General features: G+C 36.7%; 1 protein-coding gene across 1 annotated transcript in view; it reads left to right on the plus strand.

The window, feature by feature from the left end:
* The first annotated feature begins 2,023 nt into the window (after positions 1–2,023).
* The window catches only part of LOC150109672 (neurobeachin-like protein 1), a 1,254,229-nt gene continuing 1,231,822 nt past the window's right edge, over positions 2,024–24,430 (plus strand). Inside the window, exon 1 of the mRNA XM_090413954.1 lies at positions 2,024–2,396. Within this exon, the coding sequence (XP_090270080.1) occupies positions 2,343–2,396 (54 nt within the window). The 5' untranslated portion in view covers positions 2,024–2,342. The remainder of the gene's footprint in view (positions 2,397–24,430) is intronic.

Here is a 24,430-nt window from a genome sequence, read left to right on the forward strand (position 1 = left end):
CTTTGTCTATGATTCTGAAGAAAACAAAACATGGATATGAAATTCCTAAATGTAATATTAAAATTTCCCATCTGTTGTATATGGATGACTTGAAGTTATATGGAAAATCAGCTCAGCAAATAGATTCTTTATTGAACAACACAGTTGGTATTTCCAGTCAGGACATCAAAATGGAATTTAGTTTAGATAAATGCGCAATTTTATCTATTAAAAGGGGAAAAAATTAATGACACTAGCAATTTTAATTTTGATCAAGAGAAATATATAAAAGTAATTTCTGCTGATGAACACTATAAATATCTAGGAATATTAGAAGCCAATGATATTCTCCACTCGAAAGTCAAACAACAGGCAGCAACAGAATACATCAAAAGAGTTAGAAATATTATGAAAACCAAACAAAATGGATTAAACACAATTAAAGCAATGAATTCTTGGGTTATACTAGTGATCCGATACACAGCTGGCATAATAAATTGGACAAAAGAAGACCTGGACAAACTAGACTGCAAAACTAGAAAACTAATGACTATGCATCATGCATTACATTCACGAAATGATGTTGACCGGTTGTACCTACTGAGGAGAATAGGTGGACGGGGTCTGCTGCAAGTGAGACAGACTGTGGAAGAAGAAGAAATTTGTTTAAGAAATTACATCGACAATAGCTCTCAGCCAATGCTTCAATCAATTACACACGAGGGCCTTCTAAAAGCAACAGGAAAGATATCCGATTACAAAAAGGAACAACAAAATATCCGATATGTGCGGGAAAATAAACCCTTGCATGGCCAATTTATTCGAGATACTGATGACAAAATTGACGTGAACAAGAAATGGCAATGGCTACAACACGGATACATTAAAAAAGAAACAGAAGGATTTATTATAGCAGCTCAAGAACAGGCATTACAAACTAATGCAATGAAAGCAAAAATTTTCAACATCATAATAACAGCAAATACAGATTATGTGATCAGAAAGATGAGACTGTAGAACATGTAATCAGTGCCTGCAGCAAAATAGCACAAACTGACTATAAATACCCCCATGATCAAGTGGCCAAAATAGTTCACTGGCATGTATGCAAAAAATATGGCTTTCCTACTTCTGATAACTGGTGGCAGCATAAAATCGAGACTGTATTGGAAACGAAATAGCAAAAATTCTCTGGGGCTTTAGAATACAAATTGACCGGCATTTGGAACACAATAGACCTGACATCACAATTATCGAACATCGACAGGTTTGGATTATCGATATTGCAGTACCCCGTGATAACAACATCAACAACAAAGAACCGGAAAAAATTACTAAATATCGAGATCTGGCAATCGAAGTTGGTCGACTGTGGCTTAAACACACCAAAATCATCCCAATAGTTATCGGCGCAACTTCAAAGAAGCTGTCCAACTATTTACAGCAATTAAAAATCAATGAAGTGAACCCATATGACCTACAAAAAACAGCATTACTTGGAGCAGTCCATATTTTACGACGCTACCTGACGGACTATTCTTAGATTCTTGGGTAGAATCTGAATTGTTCTGAATCACCAGTCAAATTTTTGTTTATATGATATCTTGTTTTGACTGTGTATCAATTATGTGAATAAAATTATAATAATAAATACGTTCCTCACTTAAAACTTTATTTCTGTAGATATTATTTTGTACTCTGATTAACTACAGTTTTTTAAATCACTCCGATTTTTTTTATTTTTTATTTAAAGTATTTTCTTTACCTATAACTCTAATATACTTTGGTCCCAACTATTATTCTAATTTCTCCCATAGATTCCAGTGAGCTTGCTTTTATAGTCGACTTAAATTCTTGGCTTTAATTTTAAAGAACAAATGAAAATATTTGACTTCTTAAAAATGTAGCTTTGCTTTCTCTGTTGTATAATGTAGAGTAAAATATTACATTTAAAACAGTTAGAACTCATGACGTTATATCCACTTCAACTTCCGACGGAAGTCGAGCACATGTTATGCAAGCAGATATATTAGGTGTTTGCTTGTTGTGTGTACTATCGGTTTTGTTGTATGCAGTTTAATGTAAATTATATAATTTGCTTTGTTTATTCTATTTGTAGACATGACGTCATCTGCACTATATAAAATTTATCACTCTTGATATGTTTTTAGATCAGAAGTTGGTGTTTGTTTGTGTACCGCTTATGGCGATTATATAATGGGCTATTAACGCAGTTTGTATTTTGTCATTGCTAATCATGTTTTCGCTTGTCCGTTCTGTTAACATATTTGCTTGTCAGGATGGTGTGAAGAAAAATTAAGATCAGAATGGATAAAAAAATCTGGTAACTGGAAGCAAGGCTCATGGCCACGGAAAATAGCTCCGATTTGTGCTTGTGGGACCAATATCAGAAAAAGGTATATGTTTTATTTCTTAGCCAAGTGATCATTGCCTTTCCCCCATTTTAGAAATGTGAGGTTTTTAAAGGAGGGGAGATAATGATTACTTGGGAAATATTAGTTATGTCCGAGGAAATGATAAACAGGAAAACACAATGATTAGAAAATACAGAAAACTAACAAAGTTTTGAGTCAGATATGTAAATATAAACAGCTGGATATAGTACTTAGTCAGACATGCACTCTAAGGAGCAAGTACTAGTTTAAAATGTTTAGTATTCATTGTCCAGCTCTCGGTATAAAGTTAATTTTTATTTATTTTCATGCACAAAATAAACATTGAAATATGTTGCTAAAATGTCATATTGATATTATTAATTCGAGGACGGAAATTTTTCCACACGAGCATAGTTGATGTTTATTTTTCTTGCATCAGCGTATAGATTTGCATTATATTTTCAATAAGGAGCGTTATTGGACTAGTGTTATTCTTGACATATTACTAAAATCAGCAAAATAAACATAAATTCAGTAATAATGCGTATATTTTGCTTTAAAATATTATTTATTTATTTTTGCAGAGCAAATGGTAATTTGAATGGCGTGTTTTTAGTGTGATATATCATTGCCTGCCACTCTGGCCCAAAATTTGTTTCATTTTCATGTATGTGAATGTAGGGTTTCTGTTTTTGTTCTCTTTTCTTGTATTGGTTGTAATATAATTTATTTCGAGATATCGGGGATGTATAGAAAACTGGTGATATAGATAAAAGGGTGGCTGATGGACAGATAACCAAAAGTGATATATGAAGGAGCAAAATCCAGGAAAAAGCAGGTGACTACGATACGGGGCTGTGTGCTTGAACCACAGCTGTTTAATTTGTACATAAATGATATAGGAAATAATTTGAAGAAAATATTCAGTTGTTTATTGATCATGCAAAGTTGGGTAGGGTAATGTAGAGAGAGCTTGCAGGATGATTTAAGTAGCTGACAGTATGGGCAAAAACACAATGGATGCCAATTTAAGGTGGAAAAGTGTAAATTTATGCATTTTGAGATTCAAAGATTACAAGCTGCATATCACATTGAGGGAACTGTACTCCAGGAAATTAATGAAACCAGGGATTTGGGGTAGTGGTAGATAGATGAAGTTTAGAGGGCATATTACTAAAATTGCTAGGTAAGCTCACAGGATTACTTGGTTATTGAAGAACACACTAACAAGCAGAGGTAAGGGAGTTATCATTCTTCTTTATAAAACCTTGATACGACCACATCTGGATTACTGTGCTCAGGTCTAGTCACCTGGGTTTCTTGAGGATGAGAAAGTTGTAGAGAGGATCCAGAGGCGAGAGAGAGACCAAGATGGTGAGTGGTTTGTGGAATGCTATCTATTAGGATAGATTGTGGATTGCAGAAGTTGTTTGATAGAGGAAAAAAAAGAGGAAGGGGGGGATATGATAGAAACATTTTAAGTTACTCAAAGGTTTTCATAGGATTGATGCAGGGGAAATGTTTTAGCACTTGGATAGAGTGGGCAGAATATTCTTGGAAGTTAGGTAGGAGTGTGATTAGTATGAGCATGAGGACTAAATTTTTTTCTCAGAGAGTAGTGAATGAATGGAATAGGTTGCCTGAGTCAGTTCTGAATGCTTTGTCTGTCATTGGTTTCAAGAAGAGGTATGATAGATATTGTGTTGATAGTTAGGTGTCCCATGATGAGTCTCAGGACTTAATGGAGGTGTTCATGTAATAATAGTAATAAAATCATGTTTAAAGATTTAACCAATCAGTTATCAGATTGCTTACAGCTCTTGTCTTAGTATTGTACATCTAGTAACTTTATTAGCTGAGAAACACTTATAGAAACACTTATTTCTTATCATATCAGGAATTATATATATATATATATTATGTAAGAATGATCATTAACTCGGTTAACATACATATTTTTGTAAAGAATTGGATGAATAGAACCAAGATTTAAGTAAAAGGTTTTAATATAAAAACAAGACTAGTTTTGACTTGTAACAGCCTTCATCAGGTGACGTAATAAAAGAAAGAAAAAACACCAAAACACTGAAGCTTAAATAAACTATGAACGTCATAGAGAGTCTCTATACATAACTGACATTAAATCATTGTGGTTGTATTTAAAGCTGTTCTTTCGTTAGTTGTATTGTTTGGAAAGTGCATGCTAGTAGCATCTCGTGAACGCCAGTACATGATTACAGCTGAATGACAATCTGGGAAGTTATAGCTCAGTTATTATTTAGATGAACAGGATTGAAGATGATTTCTCTAGATTCCACGATTTTTCTCTCTAGTTCATCATTGCAATGGAAGATGTTAGTAGATTTTTCCCAGCAGACTTTGCGACTGGTTTTCATCATTAGGATTAGCCAAGAAAAGGATATGACTAGATAATGCACTGGCTCGCTGGCTCTTGTAAGTAATGTCCCTCATGTGTTCTTCCATCTGCAATTCGACAGATTTGTCTGTCTGCCCAAAATTACACAATATTTTATATACACCAGGGTATTTGAGTTGACGATGACAAGTTTTTGGGTGGCTTATTAAGAAACATATAAATGTATATGAAAAAAGTATATTTTATGTGTGTGTGTGTGTGTGTGTGTGTGTGTATAATATATACTAGAAATTAAGATATATACTAGTCAGGTAATTCTGATTATGGGAAGTGCGGATAGTTATTTTCTGCTTATTTCCAAATGAGAGTATGTGAAAATTAGCAGAAGAAGAGTTTAACAATGAGTTTTAGACTGGGTTTAGCAAGACAACATTATTTTTTGCAAAGTATCAAGAGCTAGAAACTTGATAAGTTGTATCAGTGGTTATATTTGGGGACCAGGAGATGTTTAGACAGTTGAGCTTGGGAAGTGAAAGAATGGTTGTTATGGGAGATTTTAACGAGGAAGATGCATATAACAATAAGGGAATGGGATTTCTAGAATTCTTGAGGGACAAATGTCTAAGGTAAAATGTAATGGAGGGAAGAAGAGGTTCAAGAGTTTTGGATTTGGTCATAGCATTAGAAGAGTTGATAATAGCTGAGACGACATCTCTCCCACCAGTTGGACCATGTGGTTTTGACTTGGAAGATGAGTAGACATGCAGGAGTATTAAAGAGACGGAAACGTATGTAGAATTATAAGGCAGGTTAATATAGTAGTCTTAGACGTCAACTTGGGGAAGTTTCATGGAGGGAAGAATTGGAAGGTCAGATTATCATTCGTGCTTGGGAAATTGTGAAGGAATATTTATTAACAGCAATAGTAAGCTGTATTCCACAAGTGAAGAAGAGGACACAATTCGGAGTAAAGTGGATGACAAACAATATTAAACAGGAACTGCATGCGACTATGGAAGAGATATAAGGAGACAGGTGAAGAGCAGATGCATAAATAATATAAGACACAGGCCAGGAGAGTGACTAGAATGGTAAGGAAGGCAAAACTGGAATATGAGAGGAGACTGGCTTTAAGATCCAAAGAAAATTTTATTTAGCTATGTGACCAGTAGGAGGAGAAATGATTGTGGAAGAATGACATTGTGGGATAAAAATTGGAATAGAGTGACTGATGCAGAGGACATAGTATAATTGTTCAATGAGCGCTGTATTGGAGTATTTCATCTTGGAGGAATAAATTTTAATACTAGAGGGATCGGGCAGGTTCGAGGTTTAGAGGTGCAGGAGGAGAGGGTGTTTTACTGACATCCAGAGTACATATACTGAGTACTCTGGATGTCAGTAAAGCTGTGGGACTGGATGGTATTTCATGAGTTTTGAGAGAATGTGCTAAAAAACTGACAATTTCATTGAAAAACCTTTGACCTGGTTATTCAATGAAAGTCTGGCTATAGGAAAGGTGCCCAGGGAATAGAATGGCAATGGTATGCAATGGCACTATCTTACCTTCCAATGGGTGGAAGGTAAGATAGTGCCATTGCATAAGGGTGGTAGCAGACTGGAAGTGCCTAATTATAGGCTAGTTCGTGTGTCAATTTTAGTTGCTAAGGTCTTGGAGAAATTAGTGAGAGACTATATACAACGTTGGACAGATGAGGGTAATGTTATCTGTGAGAATCAACATGGATTTGTTATGGGGTGCTCTTGCTTAAGTAATATGATTGCCTTTTATAATAAAGTGATAATAGCAGTTGATGAGGGAAAGGCATACACTGCCATTTTTTTTTTGATTTTGCAAAGGAATTTGACAGGGTGCCACATGATAAGCAGATATTTAAGTTGCAGCACATGGGTTTGGATGTCAGGTTGGTCAACAGGATTCAGGGTTGGCTGTCCAATAGGAATCAGAGAGTTGTGTTATGGTGGGGCAGTTTCGAAGAGGCATAGGGTTACAAGTGGGGTCCCATAGGGCTCAGTACTGGGACCTATATTGTTTAACCTTTATATCAATGACATTGCCAGAGGATATTCAGTTGTTTGTGGATGATGTGAAGCAAAGGAGGGTTATTAATAATAGTGCAGATGTGATAGCCCTGCAAGAGGATTTGAATTAGCTAGACAGATGGGCAAATGAATGGGGGGTGTCAGTTTAATGCAGCAAAATGTAAGGTCTTGAGGTTTGGACGCATCGATGGTGTTATATCTTTTGAGTGTGGCTCACCGCCATTGTTATGTATTGCCGCGTGCACTATTTTAACGTCGTTGCTCTTTTCCTAAAATATTTTACTTCCCTCATTCTTTTAATCTCCCTACTTTAACTACTTGATTTACAAAATTTCCTTGACTCTAACATCTGTATCACTTCTTACATGTTCATTCTATAAGGAAAGCAAATTCTATATCTCTGGTCGATTCCTAAATTTACTCCCGTGCATACCATAACTGTTAAAGGTTATTCCTTGCTATAAGAAACGAGTCCTCTAATTTCTGTCTGGGGCCATCTCCTCTTCAGATATTGACAGATTTATTTTTTAATGCTGCGGCAGCCAATATCTTAGAATAGAAGGGACTCTTATTCAGGGAGACTTCTCCAGACCTTAGGTGCACATAGGAGAATAAATTTAGAGCTTATACTCATAAATCAAATGCTCTATTAAGGCTAAGTAAATTCTGGTTTGCAGTCATAACCTCTATAACAACATGTTATACCTTTCTTTCAATTCCTCCCCCTCCCGCTATGGTTCAAATTAATGAGTGGTAGTTTTGGTTCATATCACAGGCAGAACTCGGGTATAAAAGATAAAGCATATTTATTGGAATCTAAAGACATAATATACACTTAGATCAATCTTACTTTCAATTAGTTCGATGACATGATAAATCAAACTATATCAAACTTATTAATATTCAAATACATGAACAATAAACCCTTCTTTCAAGTTAGAGAATTAACACACATAATGTACACTTCTAATCAATATTCTACCCACTATGTTAGTCTTGCATATTAAACTAGTCACAACCAAACTGTATCAAACTGATTGATACCCTAATACATGAACACCAAACCCTTCTTTCAAGTTAGAGAATTAACACACATAATATACATATTAATCTTTCCTAATCAATATTCTACCTACTGTGTTAATCTACCATGTTAAACTAGTCACAATCATCTATAATCATTCCTAACAATTTGTCTTATGGACATTAGCCACTGCTAAATAATCACTTGAGGTCCTTAAATACTGTCCATACTCGATTAATACACTGCAATGATTTTTCCCTTTTACCGACTGGGTAATTATACAACAAAATCTGTACTTGACCATTTCTTGGGGCAGGATCTCCCGGTCTGTCCGAACTGTCCTTCTTTGTTTGGAATACCTTTTGAATCTTCCATAAGCCTGCGTCCACATGGTGGGTCACTATGGTTATCAGTTTCCCTCTTCTATTCTCGATCTGTTTTGGGCCATCCTCAACTCTAGCTGCTGGTTATAATGTATGTCCGCGATAGTATTCCGTCGGTACTTTCAGCAAAGGCCATATCTACCGACATCTCATGCTTTAGTACCGGCAGAAGTTCAGACATCGAAGGGAAAGGCACACCCTCCGATATCGAACTGCCGCCACGAACACCACCGGTCCACGAGAGAAGTCAAATCATCATCCAGGGAAACAGGCAAAAAAAAGCATTGAGAAGGGGGTGCAAACCCTTTTTATTCTTCCTTCATGCCCCCCCCCCCTTTTCAGCACCCTGTTCTTACCACGATAGCGCCCTCTTACTCTTTTTTCTGTGATCTTTTCCCACCCACTACTTTCATCGACAACTTCAGTACATCGCGAGATCATAACAGCGTCTTCTGGGAACCGAATATGTGTCACTTTCTGAGATTTAAAATTGCCTCAGGCCTGCCCGTGACCTTTGGACTATTGCTTGCATCTAATTTACGCATTCATATAATACTACTTTATACACGAAGTTCTTTACATGGTCTTACATTTCTGCTAAAATAAAGTAATTCTATTTCCATTTACAGTTAGTACTTTAATTCTTCTGCTTGAGTACAAGTTTTTCTCTCAGCTGATTTTTCTGACTTGTTAAATCCTGAATGACTTATTTCTTTAATAAAGTTCTTCATTCAGGATGTAACAATGGGATGCTGCATAATCTATTGGAGGAGTTATACTGGAGGAAGTAGGGGAGACAAGAAATTTGGGGTTGATGATTGATAGAAACCTGAAATTTAGGGGATATATTGCAAAGGTGGCGAAGGTAACACAGAGTATTGCTGCAATAATGAGAAGGATGCTGACCTGTGGAGATAAAAGAGTTATCATTCCATTGTATAAGTCCCTGATCAGCCCACACAGACTATTGTTCTCAGGTCCCCAGGATTTGAAGGGGATAAATTAACTGTGGAAAGGGTACAAAGACAGATAAAAAAGATGGTTTCAGGACTCTACCATGTTAGTTGTGAGGATCGGCTGAGGGAATGTGTACTGCAGAATTTGGTGGATAGAAGAAGGAGAGCTGATATGATTGAGATTTAAACAGTTTACTGCTTGACACTGGGGAGTTCTGCTTGGGTGAACAGCAGGAAGGAGTGATGACAAGGGACCATCCCTGGAAGGAAACTGTGAGCAAGAGAATGAGGAATGGTTTCTTGCATGGAGGGTAGTTGAATGCATTACCTGATAGTGATGCGCTCATCACTGACCGTTCTTGCTCTCATCACTCTATCAGGCACTGCATTCCATGCATTGCCTGATAGAGTAATGAGAGCAAGAACGGTCAGTGAATTTGAGTAGTATGATAGACTTTGTGTTTCCTAGGAAGGACCTTCTGCGATGAGTCTTTTGATTCAATGGAAGCCTGAATAATAATAACAGTATTTGGAAGATGTTCTCTCTTCCTTTCACATTTCCTCATACATGCATAAATGACCTCTCACAGACCTCAAACCTTATTCACAACTTTGTTCATGATAGCATTCTTTTTAGTCATATGACAAACCTTGCGGTGTTCAAACATCTCAAGCATCTGGATCATCTATAATTAGTGTCCTAAATTCTGATCTTTATGCCATTCTTCAGTTTATGAGATATTTTTTTCAAAATATATCTCATTTCTTCTTTGCTTACATTTGATAATACTTAGCTCATAAGTTGAGACTAAATTTCTCCCCTCTGAAATTGATGCTTGTCCATATCCTTTCCTACCACAAATTCATCACTTCTTTAGCATTCTTGGCTTCCAAAAGATTGCATTCATTTTCACTTAAGATGTTGCTTTTCATCCATTTACTCTGTACAAATTCCAGATCTACCCAACCTTGGAGTATTACTCTCACATTTGGGGTTGTAATCCAAAAACCTTTCAAAAAATTCTTGACTAGAAGAGTTAATTTGCCTTATTGACTACTCACACGTGTGCGCATACACACTCACAGACTCCTCAGGAATTGCCTCACAGATGTTAAGTTTCTACATTGTGCCTCTTCTACTGATATTTCCACAGGCACTGTTCAGCACTATAGTAAACCATCACCCACAGGAATAATAATACATTATAATTATCAGCTAATCTCCTATTCCATCCAAAATAGTGTCAAGAATTGTGTTAAATGGGATAAAATCCATTATTAATAAAAAAATAGTACATTTGCTTTAAGAGGGGAATTTTTAGCAGTAGACAGTAGTCAAACCATTTTTAGTTAAACACACCACCACAATGGCATAGTTGTGAGGATGATGTGATATTTGCTACAAACTTGGAAACACATGTTAGGATGTGAGAAACTCTTATAGGGTTTTTCAGCTGATTGTAGGTTGACTGTACTCGTGTGTTGGTAGAAGTTCTTTCCCATCTGGAAAGCCAGGTTTCCAGATGGGAAAGCCACCTCACAAAACAAGCAGACTGTTCAATGAACACACAAAATATATATATGTTTAAAGAAATTTAATGACTGGAAGCTGAGAGATACCAAAATAGAAAAAACTATTTATTATTTGAACATACAACTAGTTTCATCTTCTTAGAAGATGTCATCTAGTGCATAACATGAAAAGAGAAATACATAAATATACGTTACAAGAGAAACAACAGGTATAAATTAACTTGCAAATGTATTACACACACACACGTATGTAACATACTGGCCTTGGAGCCTCATTTTTTTTTTTAGCTATAATTCTACTCAAACTAAATCTAATTAAATGAACACAATGCTACCTCTCAAAGATCTCAGGGAAGAGGGAGTGGATTTTATCTTTATACCCCTAGACCAACGAGCTACTTACTAACTTCAATTTAATTTCATTAGTTTTCAAATAATTTTAAGATATATATATATATATATACTTTTTTTGTATAGATATCTTTAATCAAATAGAACTAATGAAATTAAATTGAAGTTAGTGGCTCATTGGTCTAGGGGGTATGATTCTCACTTAGGGTGCGAGAGGTCTCGGTTCAAATCCTGAATGAACCCATGTATTTTCAGTTCAATTTATTTTGGCCAGCCTGGCTAGCCGAGTGGTTGGCGTATCTGCTCTCCAGCCAAAAGACTGGGTTCGAATCCCGCCATGGGCATGGATGTTTGTGATTGTCTGTGGAAATACTAGTTGGCAGTAGATTGCGTTGGTGGATTGAGAGGTGGATACAGAGTTGTAGAGCAGGTGTCCTCTCTCGATGAGTCTTTGGACTCCTTGGAGGTGTCTAATAATAATAACTATTGTGCCAAAAAAAAAGTCCAGCAGTGTGTGAGAATCCAAGAACTTTGTGGCCCAATTCAAGTATAAAAGAGATGAGAGGGACTACAAAACTCTGAGACCTTTAAAAAAGCTATAGAAGACGCTTTCAAAAGGCACACTGAAAGTTGTTTGCAAAGAGAGCAGAAGGGAAAGCCGTAAATGTCAACTTATGAGTTTACCAAGGAGACATGATTTCTGTTAATCTTTTCACATGTACATATATACATACATCATTTTTTTTTTTTTTCCAAAGCCTCCTTGAATTAGAATCAATATTTTATAAAACAGATTAGTTCTGTTGGAGGACTAGATGAAAGACATTCTCCCACCAGATAAAAACAAGAAGTTAAAAAAAACAAAAACGAATACTTAAACAAGAAGGAGTAGCCATTGTATTCAACACTAAATAATAGGCTAATCTTCTTGAATGGCAGGCAGTCTCAAGTAGAATGATGTGGGCAAATATCAGAATGGGGAACTGGACAATGAGACTTATTTGTGCCTATGGTCCCAAAAAAGGTTCTACTAAGGTAGAAGTGGAGGAATTTTTTGAGGATTTAGAGAAAGCATCTGACACAATGAAAAAGGAAAAGTTGGTCCTTGTTGGGGATCTAAATAGCAGAGTAGCAAATGATGGTCAGACATAAAAAATGTATTGGGAAAATTTGGAGAAAAGAGCAAAGCTAATAATAATGACAAATATTTGTTGGATTTCTGCTCAGGACATGGACTGGTTATTACTAACACCATGTTCCAACATAAAAATGTGCACAAATTCACATGGAGAGAAGAGTGAAGGAATAAGAAAAGTTTCATTGATTATGTTATTGTTGATAGTGATGTTTTCTGACTTGTGCAGGACACCAGAGTGTACAAAGGATTTGAAATTGGAAATGATCAATATTTAGTCTTGAGCAGGATAAAATTGAATTTCATATTGAAAAGAATGACATGTAAGAAAGTTTTAAAGCGAATAAAAGTAGAGCAGCTCTGAGATGTGAACTGTAGACTAAAATACACGAAGATTATTGAAGAAAAAAATTAAAGAGTTTGAGAACAGGAATCAAACCTTGGAGATTCAGTGGCAAGCCTTGAAGAAAACCTTGATTGATTCAGCCAGAGAGGCATGTAGTGAGGTTTCTGCAAGGATAGAAAAATCAGATCTCCATGGTGGACACAGGAAGTTAAAAAGGCAGTGAAGGAAAAGAAGAAAGCATATCAAAAGTTCCTGGCAAATAAGTCAGCTTGTCTCTGTATTCTTAAAGAATACAGAGACAAATGTAAGAAAGCTAAACGCTGTGTAAAACTAGCTAAACAAAAGTCATGGGAGGACTTTGGCAAGAACATAGAAAATAAATATCAAGAAGGTGGCAAAATATTTTGGAGGTTGTTGAAGAAGCTTAGAAATGGAGGAAAGAGTGCTGTAAAAGGAGTTAGAGAAGATAAAGGTGACATGAAAACAGGAGTAAAAGATATTCTTGAAGTATGGAGTAATTACTTTGAGAAATTGCTAAATGAAACAAGCAGTGATAGCACAGTAAAAACACTCAACAGGCATACAGTCAGGAATACATATCCATACTTGAAGTAGAAAAAGCCATCAAAGGCAAAAATGTGGACAGGCAGCAGGAGTAGAATATTCGACCAGAAATGCTGAAGTATGGTGGTATAAAAGTCTTGCAGTGGCTGCACTGCATAGTTCAGAAGGCCTGGACAGAGGGACGAATTCCCGATGATTAGAGTAGAGCTCTCATAGTACCCATATATAAAAAGAGAAATAAAACTGAATGTGAGAATTACAGAGGTATTTCCCTACTTGGTAAGATATTATTATTCCTGATACCTCCAAGGAGTCCGAAGACTCATCGTGGGAGGACACTTACAGCTGTCTCAACCACTACACCGAACCTCTACTATGAATCATCTCCATCAATGCTATCTACCGCCCACCTGCAAGTATACTTGAGAAGCGGTTGAGAAGAATTGTAGAAGAAAAGCTTGGTGAAGAACAAGCTGGATTCCAGCCAAATAGAGGCTGTCAGGATCAGATCTTCACTTTACGACAAATGTGGAGAAATCATGGGAATATAACAAAGATCTCTATTTGAGTTTTGTAGATCTGGAAAAGGCATATGATAAGGTGCCCAGAGAGAAGCTATTCAATACGCTACAGTTATATGGTGTGTCAATGGGGCATTATATCAAGCAATACTTTGTCTTTGTTTGAGTTGTAAGTCAGCAGTTAGAATTGATGGATATACAGGAAGATGGTTTAATGTTAAATCTGGTGTGAGACATGGATGTATATTATTCCCTCTGTTATTCATCATCTATATGGATCACATTATGAAGGAATGTGGTATTAAACATATCAAAATTGGAGATATTAATGTCAGCTCTTTGCTTTATGCGGACGATGTTATACTTATCAATAAATCCACTACGAGTCTGGAAGATTCCTTGACTAAATTGAATAACTGTTGTAATAGATATGGTATGAAGGTCAGCATTAAAAAGACAAAGACAATGAAAATAGGTAGAATTGTTGAAAATGTCAATTGTGTTGTGAATGGAGAACCTGTGGAACAAGTAAAACATTTCATCCACTTAGGCACGATTTTTAGTGAAGATGGTAAATTAAATATGGAAATAGACAACAGAATCAAGAAAGCTGGTATGGTAGGAAGTCAATTGAATAAATTCATATGGAATAAGAGAGAAATTAGTTGCAACACTAAATTAGCTGTATACAAGACAGTGTTCAAACCAGTTTTAACTTATGGATCTGAGAACTGGGTCAGAAGTAAAACACTTGATCAAAGACTAGAGACCACAGATATGAGAGTTCTGAGAAAGTTTAGAGGCGTGAGCATTAATGGCAATGTCATATTAAAAACGAGGTATTAGGAAAGACCTTGACATTGTCAGCATCCAGGAATGCGTTAGCACAGCTAATCTCAAGTGGTATGGTCATTTAAACAGAACGGGTGAGGAAAGATTACCAAAACAAGTGTTCTCTGCCAGGTTGGCAGGAAAATGACCCAGAGGAAGACCAAAATATGGGTGGATTGAAACAGTACAAAGTCCCTTTAGATGACAGAAATATAAGATTTGATAATATTGGAGTCTTGACCAGTAACAGACTGATCTGGAGGAAAATTGTAGATAGGAAGTTAGTAATGATTTAAATTTTTCATGTAGTACTATCATATCCTGTACACCCATTGAGGGTACATGGCAAGATTTTGATGATGATGATCATATTACATAAGAATACTATTGAAAGGACAACTTAACTTCGCTAATTGAAATCATCAACAATATATCCACTGAAATAGCCAGAAGGAAATGACTGATTGATATTCCAGACACATAATGCTGAAGGATATACTTGTCATATTGTTGGCTGACACACATACAAGAAAGAAAGGGAGAGAGACAGCAGACTGAGAGTTTCTATTTCTCAGTCTGTTGTGATCTCCAGATATGGCAAAATCCTGAGAGGTGGAATGTATCCTTTAACAAAAAGAGCCTGTAAATGGTGATAACAGTATGTATGTATGTGTATATATATATATATTATTATTAATACATGATATCTCCAGTGACTCATCATCGGAGGGTACTCTACTCCGCTACACAAATCTCACCATCATCTTTATTACTACTTAATTTCCCCAAATACACACAGTGACACTATCACTAACACCGTCTACTGTCTTACACCAACAACACCAGTATTTTTTTGTCTGTAAATTGCGTGTGTGTTCTTATGGCTGATTTCTGTATGTAGGGAAAAAATCCTGCTATCTCCAAATGAGATTGGCTGACTCATCTTCAATTGAAAAAGCCCATATAAATATTCCTCTTGTCATGATGAGAATTGAAACCAGGTTCTTTTCCAATTAAAGAGTGCAATGTTCTGTGGTTCTTTCAGTTGCATGCAGCTATGTATGTATGTATGCTTATGCAACCTACACTACAAAATTCATGTTACTTTGCCCGTATGATTGCATTTGTATTGATGTATGAAAGTCTTAGAAGTCTATTGCACATCAATGTTCAGTTTAATTGGTGTAATGTAATTAATTGTAGGATAACTTTTGAATACTTTAATTTATGAATTAATTGTAATCAAATCTGTACAGAGTGAGGGACAATGTGTTTGTTTTCAGATACTGTATATTAGAAAACAATAATGAAGGAGAATGCTATATTTGGTTGGTATATTTGAATTACTCAAAGGTGTAAAATTTGGAAGAGGATTATGAAGGAGCTAACCTCCTTCAACTACAATACCATTTCTCATTGTAAATATCAGCAGAAAAGTTATAAATTTATTGAAAATTCTATACTAATAACTTGTCTGTATTATATATTAAAACTTGCCTACTATGTCAGTTGACACACTTCACACACACACAAAACATGAAAATCAGAAAACAAAAACAGCATCTCATGACAAATGGCAACGTTCAATTGGATTGGTTGACACAATAATTAATCGCAGCTTCTAGGTGCTATTGTCTCAGGGCTTGCCCAACCTCGCCTAATGAGCAGTTTAAAACTACTAGAACACTAAGAATTTGACCTGTTGTGCCATCTGTACATATTTTCAAAGGGCTCAAAGGTGTATATATTTTGAACACACACCTGGGCTGTTAGCATGAATGTGATGCAATGTTTATGCATTGAAAAGTGTCCTCTTCATGAAGCATTGCTATAAGTATATTGTGTTTACTTTTACGAATCATGTGAGGTCTGGAAACAATTAGGGGAGTCTTTAATGGAAATAAAAGCAAAAATATCGGTGATATTGCTATTGTGGATGAGCACTGCACACTAGCAGACCGGGAATATTTGCCCCTGAGATAGATAGATAGATAGATATGTATGTATGTATGTAGAAAGTATTTTACCTTGGGTATAATAAATGTTAAAGATACCAAGCTATTTTAAACCTGGTTTTACTCCATTTCCCAAGTAAGCAAACAGACAAATAAGTCAAGTTTGCGCCTGCAAGTGTTGCAAGTCTAGCTGACCCTAGAGTAGATTCACAGGTTAGCAATAAATAAATTCATAGAAGTATTATGATTACAGACACGTGAACACATATCAGTGGCATCACATGCCCATTTAGGTTTAGTGTGCTGTCAGGTGGCTTATGTAACCAGTGCTACAAAATTAAAGTTTTGACCATATGATTGCATCGTTATTGATATTTGAAAGGTTTAAGAGTCCATAGTGCATTAATGTTAAGTAATCTTAATTGGTCCAATGCAGTTAATTGTAGGATAGCTTTGAATACTTTTATCAATTAATATAATTTTAAATATGGAAAGCATAAAGGTCAAACAAACAATAACTGTTTCATGAGCGCCATTTATGTGAGAAGCGCAAAGGGTTTACGCTTTGTGGTGAAATTAATTATCATTGGCAAATGCTAGAATGATACACAGATAATTTGAATTTTGATATGATTTTTAAATACAGCCAGTTAATACTCTCAGAAATTGGAAAAAGTAATCACTTGGGAAATTATTATTTTTCTGGATTATTATTTTCAGTCTTTCCAAAGAAAGGCTGAAATAATTTATTTTACTTATTTATACAAAAGTTTCAGCCTCCATATAATCAATCATACAATCCACAAAAGCACTGGCAGAAAATGGGACATTTAGGAGATCATCAATTGTTTTGCATTGTAAATATGAGCAAAAATGCTATAAATTATTTATAGAAAGTTACTTGTTTATATTGGTGTTCAAAACACGTCAGTTCACACTTGTGAAACAGATGAAACTCAGAACACAAAAACAGCAACTCATGACAAATGACAACATTCAAGTGGATTGGTTGACACAATAACAAATTGCAGCTACTGATTTGTAGGTGCTATTGTGTCAGTGGTCACCCTGTCTCACCTTCTGGGTGGTTTAAAATCACTGGAATGCTAAGAATTTGACTGGCTGCACCATCTGTATGTCTGTTCAAATGGCTCAAAGGTGTATGCATTTGTGACTGTTCACTCAGGCTATTAACACGAATGTGATGCCATGTTTATGCATCAAAAAGTGTCTTCTTTATGTAGCATTAGTATATTGTGTCTAATTTTAGGAATCATGCAAAACCAGGAAAAAATTAGGGAAGTCTTTAAAGAGAATAAATGCAAAAATATAATATCAGTGATATTGTTATTCTGTTGATGTGCACCGCACACCTAGCATACCCTGAATATTCGCATCTGACACATATGTATGCTGCATGTTATTACATTTAGTTAATATGCATCCCATCCATAACAAGTTCTATCATATGTTAGTACCATGGTGAGAAAAAAAGTTAGATAATCTTGAAGTTTGATGTGAAGTCCTAACATGAAATATAATAAATTCAGTTTAATCCTTTATCCAAGTGTGAGCAAACAAAGTTTTTCGCCTGAAAATATCTTCAGGACTGAGGAAAGGTAGTACAACACCAGGCAACTCAGAGCAAAGGTGGATCAAGCTATCATCACTCCTATCTCAGTATCTCCCATAATGCAAAACACATCTCCTTGCGGATATGTATAATGTTATGCATCACTTAATGTACAACACCAGGCAACTCGGAGCAAAGGTGGACCAAGCTATCATCGCTCCTATCTCAGTATCTCCCATAATGCAAAACACATCTCCTTGCGGATATGTATAATGTTATGCATCACTTAATGTACAACACCAGGCAACTCGGAGCAAAGGTGGACCAAGCTATCATCGCTCCTATCTCAGTATCTCCCATAATGCAAAGCACATCTCCTTGCGGATATGTGTAATGCTATGCATTAAGGTAAGGACCACTACCCATACCAGTTTCGACCTTTATTGAGGTCTCGTCAGCGGTGGCCAGGCCCAGTAGTGGAGACACCAAGGTAGAAACAATGAGAGGTCATCCCCGCCTATAGGAGTTGCCAAAAGGTGTATAACCTTATTATTAAATTACTCCGGATTCAGAGAAAGATGTTGAGTTTATTTTTCACTTGGTTAGAACTATAATAAGTTTAGTTTAATCCTTTTATCCAAGTGTGAGCAAACAAAGTTTGCACCTGAAAGTATCTTCAGGACTGAGCTACGGTGGTGCAACTCGTGGCAAAGGTGGAGAAAGCTATCATCACTCTTATCTCAGTATTTCCCATAATGTAAAGCACATCTCCTTATAATAGGAGTTGCCTATAGGTGGGGATGACCTCTCATTGCTTCTACCTTGGTGTCTCCACTAGTGGGCCTGGCTCCCACTGACAAGACCTCAATAAAGGTCGAAACCAGTCTGGGTAGTGGCCCTTGCATTACACATATCTGCAAGGAGATGTGCTTTGCATTATGGGAGATACTGAGATAGGAGTGATGATAGCTTTCTCCACCTTTGCCACGAGTTGCCTTCGTGTTGCACCACCTTAGCTCAGTCCTGAAGATACTTTTAGGTGCAAACTTTGTTTGCTCACAGAAGGATTAAACTAAACTTATTATAGCTTATACTTAGATAAAGGATGAAACCAAGAATATAATTTCTTTAATTTATAGTATAACCAAGTGGAAAAACTGTCAACATGGATATCACTCCTCATCTTCAAATTGTCTCCAGTATCATTAATGTACAGATTAAACAATAGCAGGCTAAGAACAGAACCTTGTGGCACAATTGCTTGATATACACTATTCTGATGCCTGCCTGACAGCCACCTTGTTATTCATCTCACCAATCCTACTTCTGGGCTCCAGAAATTAACTCTCCTACTTGTCATATGCGAGTTTTCAGAGACAAGTGGCAAGTGAATTTATAGCCTCATTCTGAATGCATTCAAAATATGTTGTTTCATTTCCTTCACATGCTTTACACTTTTTATTTTTCTTTTTAAAACATCATCGCATTCATTATCAAGTTATTTGATCAAAGTTATTTTCAATCAGGAGATATAGTATTTTATGTAATTAATTTAGTAAGTTAATTCCTTCACAGGCTGTTTGTCCTTGCCATAGTTGTTTGCAAGAAGATGCTGTTAATGATATGCCTTGCTGCTGTTTCTGAAATATGTAATTTCAATAAAATTTCAGTAATTCCAACCCATGTCAAAGGAGGGTACTATTTATCTCTCACTCTGTATCAGCAGATTAATTTTGAAATAAATAGTCAAATATTTTATAATAAATAAATTTTTCATAACTCTCAAGTCATCGCCATTCTTGTAGAAATCAGATACCATTAAACAATACAAATGGTGCTTAGACATGCCTCTGATCGCTCTTATTTTTAGCCTGATTTTGTGCACTATTGAACAGGAAAACTGGATGGATTTAGTACCAACTGATAGCTTGTAAAATGTTCTTTCTAACAGTGAGTAATTCACTCCATAGTATCATAATTCTAAGTGCATATGAGTGATTTTTGATTCTATCCTTTTGAACTGAATATGGTTGGTGAGAATATATCCATTGTTCAGCTAGCCTTAAAAACAATGTCCCTCTCACAATAGGATTAATTGCTATAGCCCCCCCCCCCACCACCACAAGCTGCTTCTAGGAAGGACAAAGGTCACAAGGAAAATAGCCATATTAAGTTCAGTTCATTGGAAATGTCACTTATTGGAGCAAAACTGTAAGTTCATTTTCTTAAACTTTGTATCGTAGATTACTTAGCAGCTCAAGTGGGAAATTATAGCTCTACTACTTTGATTAACTCTAAGATGGCAGCACATGAGAAATTCACATTTGAAAAAGCCCTCGATTTGCTGCATGATGTTGCCAAAGTAAGTGGTAATTTAAGAAATGATTTTAAAAAAGGACATATTAACTGAGAGAAATAACAAAGGCATTCAGGAAAATGAAAAATGAAACAAAAGTGTCAAAAGAACTACAGCCAAGCAGGTGCAGGCTAATTTAGCTCCTACTCAGCTATACTCATGAGTCATTAAAAACAGTGCTAAAAACAAAGATGAATCTGAAAACAATCTTTGCTATAAATCAATAGTGAAACCAATAATTCAACTAAACAGTGAAGAAACAAAAAATATCAAAACAAAAATAAAAATCCAAGAAAAATCAGAATCACTAAAATGAAAAGTATTAATTATTATTATTACCCCAAGACCTCATGGAGTCAAAGACTCATCTGGGAGGTCCTTTTATCACACACACATCTCATCATACCGTGTCTTAAACACACTCAAACTCCTTGGAGACACCACACTCTCAGGCAAGGCATTTCAATCATTCACAGCTCTGCACGAAAAAAACCTGCCTCTCATTCCCCTACTCACACCCTCTTTATACAGTTTCCAGGGATGACCTCTGATTCTCCCCTGATCTCCCACTATTCTCTGTAGAACTTCTCCACCATTGATCTTATAACAATCCCTTGCCAACTTGTAGGTCTCTATCATATCTCCCCTCTTCCTCCTGTCCACCAGACTCTGCAAATTACATCTTCTCAATCTTTCCTCATATTCAACATTCCAGAGGTCAGAAACTACCTTAGTCAGTCGCCTTTAGACCCTTTCCAACATCTCTTCATCCTTCTGAAAACCGGGTGACCAAATCTGGGTACAATAGTCCATGTGTGGCCTAATCAAAGCCTTATACAACGTAACAAGTATCTCCCTACTTCTACACATCAGTGTCCTCTGCATCATTCCCAGAAGCCTTTGTGTTGTCTTCACAATTTTGGCTACGTGTCCCCTAAATTTTAGATCCTTATCCACTATCATCCCCAGATCTCTTATTTCCTCTACCTCCAACAATATATTCTCACGAAGCATACATTTTGCATCCCATCTTTATTTTCCAAATTTTAAAACCTTACATTTTGCAACATTGAATTCACATCCACATTTCTGTGCCCAATCACTCAATTTATTCACGTCTTCTTGCAAGGCCACAACATCTTCACTACTCTTTATGGTTTGTCCCAACTATGCATAATCTGCAAACAACTGAATATCTCCATCCAAATCTTCACCAATATCATTAATATATACAAGTTAAACAGTATTGGCCCTAAAACAGACCCCTGAAGCACTCTGCTAGTGACTTTCCTTTTCCTGGATATCGCTCCCCTATACATAACTTGTTGATACCTATCAGATAGCCAGTCTCCAATCAAATGCACTAATCTAATATCCAACCCATTCTGCTCTAGTTTGACTGTCAACTTATCATGAGGTACTCTATCAAAAGGCTTTGCGAAATCCAAGTATATTACTGTGTATCCTTCTCCTCTGCAAGGAAGCAGTCACTTTATTGTAATAAGTAAGTAGATTTCTAAAACATGACCTCCCTTTAGCAACTCCATGCTGCCCATCAAAGATAATACCATTGCTGTCAACCCAACTCTGGATCCTAGTTCTCACAAGCTTTTCCAACAACTTAACCACAACACCTGACACACAGATAGGCCTATAGTTTGATGCTTGAGTTTGATCACCTCCTTTATGAAGTGGCACAATCTTGCCCTCCTTCCACTCCTTAGGAACTTGACCAAGTGCAAGACTCGTATTAAAAAAATATGTCAAGGCAGGTGTCAACTCCCTGGCACATTCCTTCAGAATACGCGGTGATATATTATCAAGTCCCACAGCCTTATTTACATCTAGTTTACTCAACTTCCCAAACATCTCTTGCTCACTTAGTCAGTCTCTCCTCCCCATCATCAACTGCTCTCAATCTCTCCATGAAGTTACATTCACAAAATTGAAAGATCTTTACGAACTGCTCATTAAGTATCTCCACCACACATTCTGCAACAGCTGTCTTTATACCATTTTCTCCAATCAGTGTCATTCTTCCATAATCATTCTTTCTTTTGTTGGCTACATGTCGAAAGAACTCCCTAGGATTCTTTTTGGCTTCATTAGCTAACTGCTGTTCATACCTCTCTCTTTAGCTACTCTCACCAACCAAGTCACCCTCCTTGCCTGGTCTTTGTAGACCTCATGAAATTGGTTATTTCCACTTCTCTTATGCTGCCTCCACAATGCCCTTTTTCTCTGTATTGCATGCTTAATCTCTTTATTCATCAATCTCACACCCACCTTATTTAACTTTCTCACCCTTGGAATACATTTAGACATTGCATCTACTAGATAGTTTTTGAAAATCTCCCAAGCTGCATTCATCTCTTTTCCAGCTAACTCCTCATTCCATGCTACACTTGCAAGCTGTCTCCTGAGCTCTTCATAATCACCCCCCCCCCCTTGTAGTTCCACATATACCCTTTTCTCACAGGGGTCCTCGCACTGCTGGCAACCACTCAGGTAATCACCTCATGGTCACTCTCACCAATTGGTGGATGATTTGACACCTCATTTATAATTACATCCTCTGATGAGATGACCAAATCCAAGACCCTTAATCCTCTTGTGCCCTCTGTTACATACTGTCTGAGGTAGTTATCCCTCAAAAACTGAAGTAACTCATTTTCTTTACTTCCAGTTGCTATCTCATCATTCCAGTCTATATTGCCATAATTAAAATCGCCCAGAATGATCACCCTTTTTTTATTTGCTTGGCTAATTTGAATATACATTTCACTATCACCACCATCCACATTACCTGGTCTATAACAACATCCCACCAAGTATTTGATTCCATTCACCTCTATCTCACACCATAGTGCCTCAAAACCACTGACACTATTTCCGTCTTGCATCTCTACTTTGTATGGACATAACTCTTTCTCTATCATCAATAGCACTCTCCCTCCCCTTTTTACCCCTTCTATCCTCACGAAACACATCATACCCTTCCATCTTTATTCCTGTCAGGATGTCATCCTCTTCCACCCATGTCTGACTTATTCCGACAATCTTTGGGTAAATAGACGCAATTAGTCAATTAGTGCAACCATTTCATCTGCCTTGTTTCTTATACTTCTAGCATTGGTATACAAACACAACAGCTTTTTTCTGGATCTACAGCTAGTTCCACTGATACCACTCACTCAATGTGATCTCTCCATGCTAGACTGGGGCCATTTCCCTTTCTGCTTCTTCATTTTAGAACCCTTTTCTATTCCAACTGTTTTCTCTTGATCCCTGGTCATCCCATTCCTTTCCTGCTTACACATGCTCTCACCTCCTCCTTGGAGCATCCACCTTTCTCACTCTGTGTACCCCTGTCCACCCTGAGCCTCCCCGTTTCCCTGCTCCTCTTGCACACCCATTCTCTTATTTTCTATACTCATACCACTCACTTCCCTATTCATATCCACTTCTTCAATCTCTCCTGTCTTACTCTCCTGCTCTTCCACATCACTCCTCTCTCGATCTGATGCATTCTCTCTATTCACTTCTCTACCTTCCAGCAGCAGTCTCTCCAAGCAACTCGCACCATAACCACTCAAATGCAGTCCATCGCTCCCATACAGCTCACTTCGTCCCTCAAACTCATTCCACACATTAATAAACTGCACTCCCATCTCCTCACACATTTCAGCCAGCATATCCTTCATAATCCTTGCTCTCCGCCTCATTTCACCACAGTCATACCTAGGCAACACACTGACTGTCACACTATTCTCTTTTATCCTTCCAAGCAGCCTAATAACAGAGGCATCTTAATTGAATCCAAAGAAAACATTATGTAGTAAGTCGAATCAAATTTAACTTACTACATAATGAAATCTCTAGGGAATGTAAAGACATGTTAGTAACAAATCCCAGTAACAAATATCTTCCAAAGCTAATTATATATATATTCCCAGTGAAATCAATGCAAACAATGCAGATGACTCAATATGCTTGCAGAATGAAGAACTCTTTAGTGGGGAATACAAAGATTACACAAAAATTCATCCCATTCATATGCCATCTGCTTTCCAGGTGGTTGACTAC

The sequence above is a fragment of the Typopeltis vanoorti genome, chromosome 2 (genome assembly GCF_054136105.1).
Source record: "Typopeltis vanoorti isolate ZY-2024b chromosome 2, IOZ_Tvanoo_1.0, whole genome shotgun sequence".
NCBI lineage: Eukaryota > Metazoa > Arthropoda > Arachnida > Uropygi > Thelyphonidae > Typopeltis > Typopeltis vanoorti.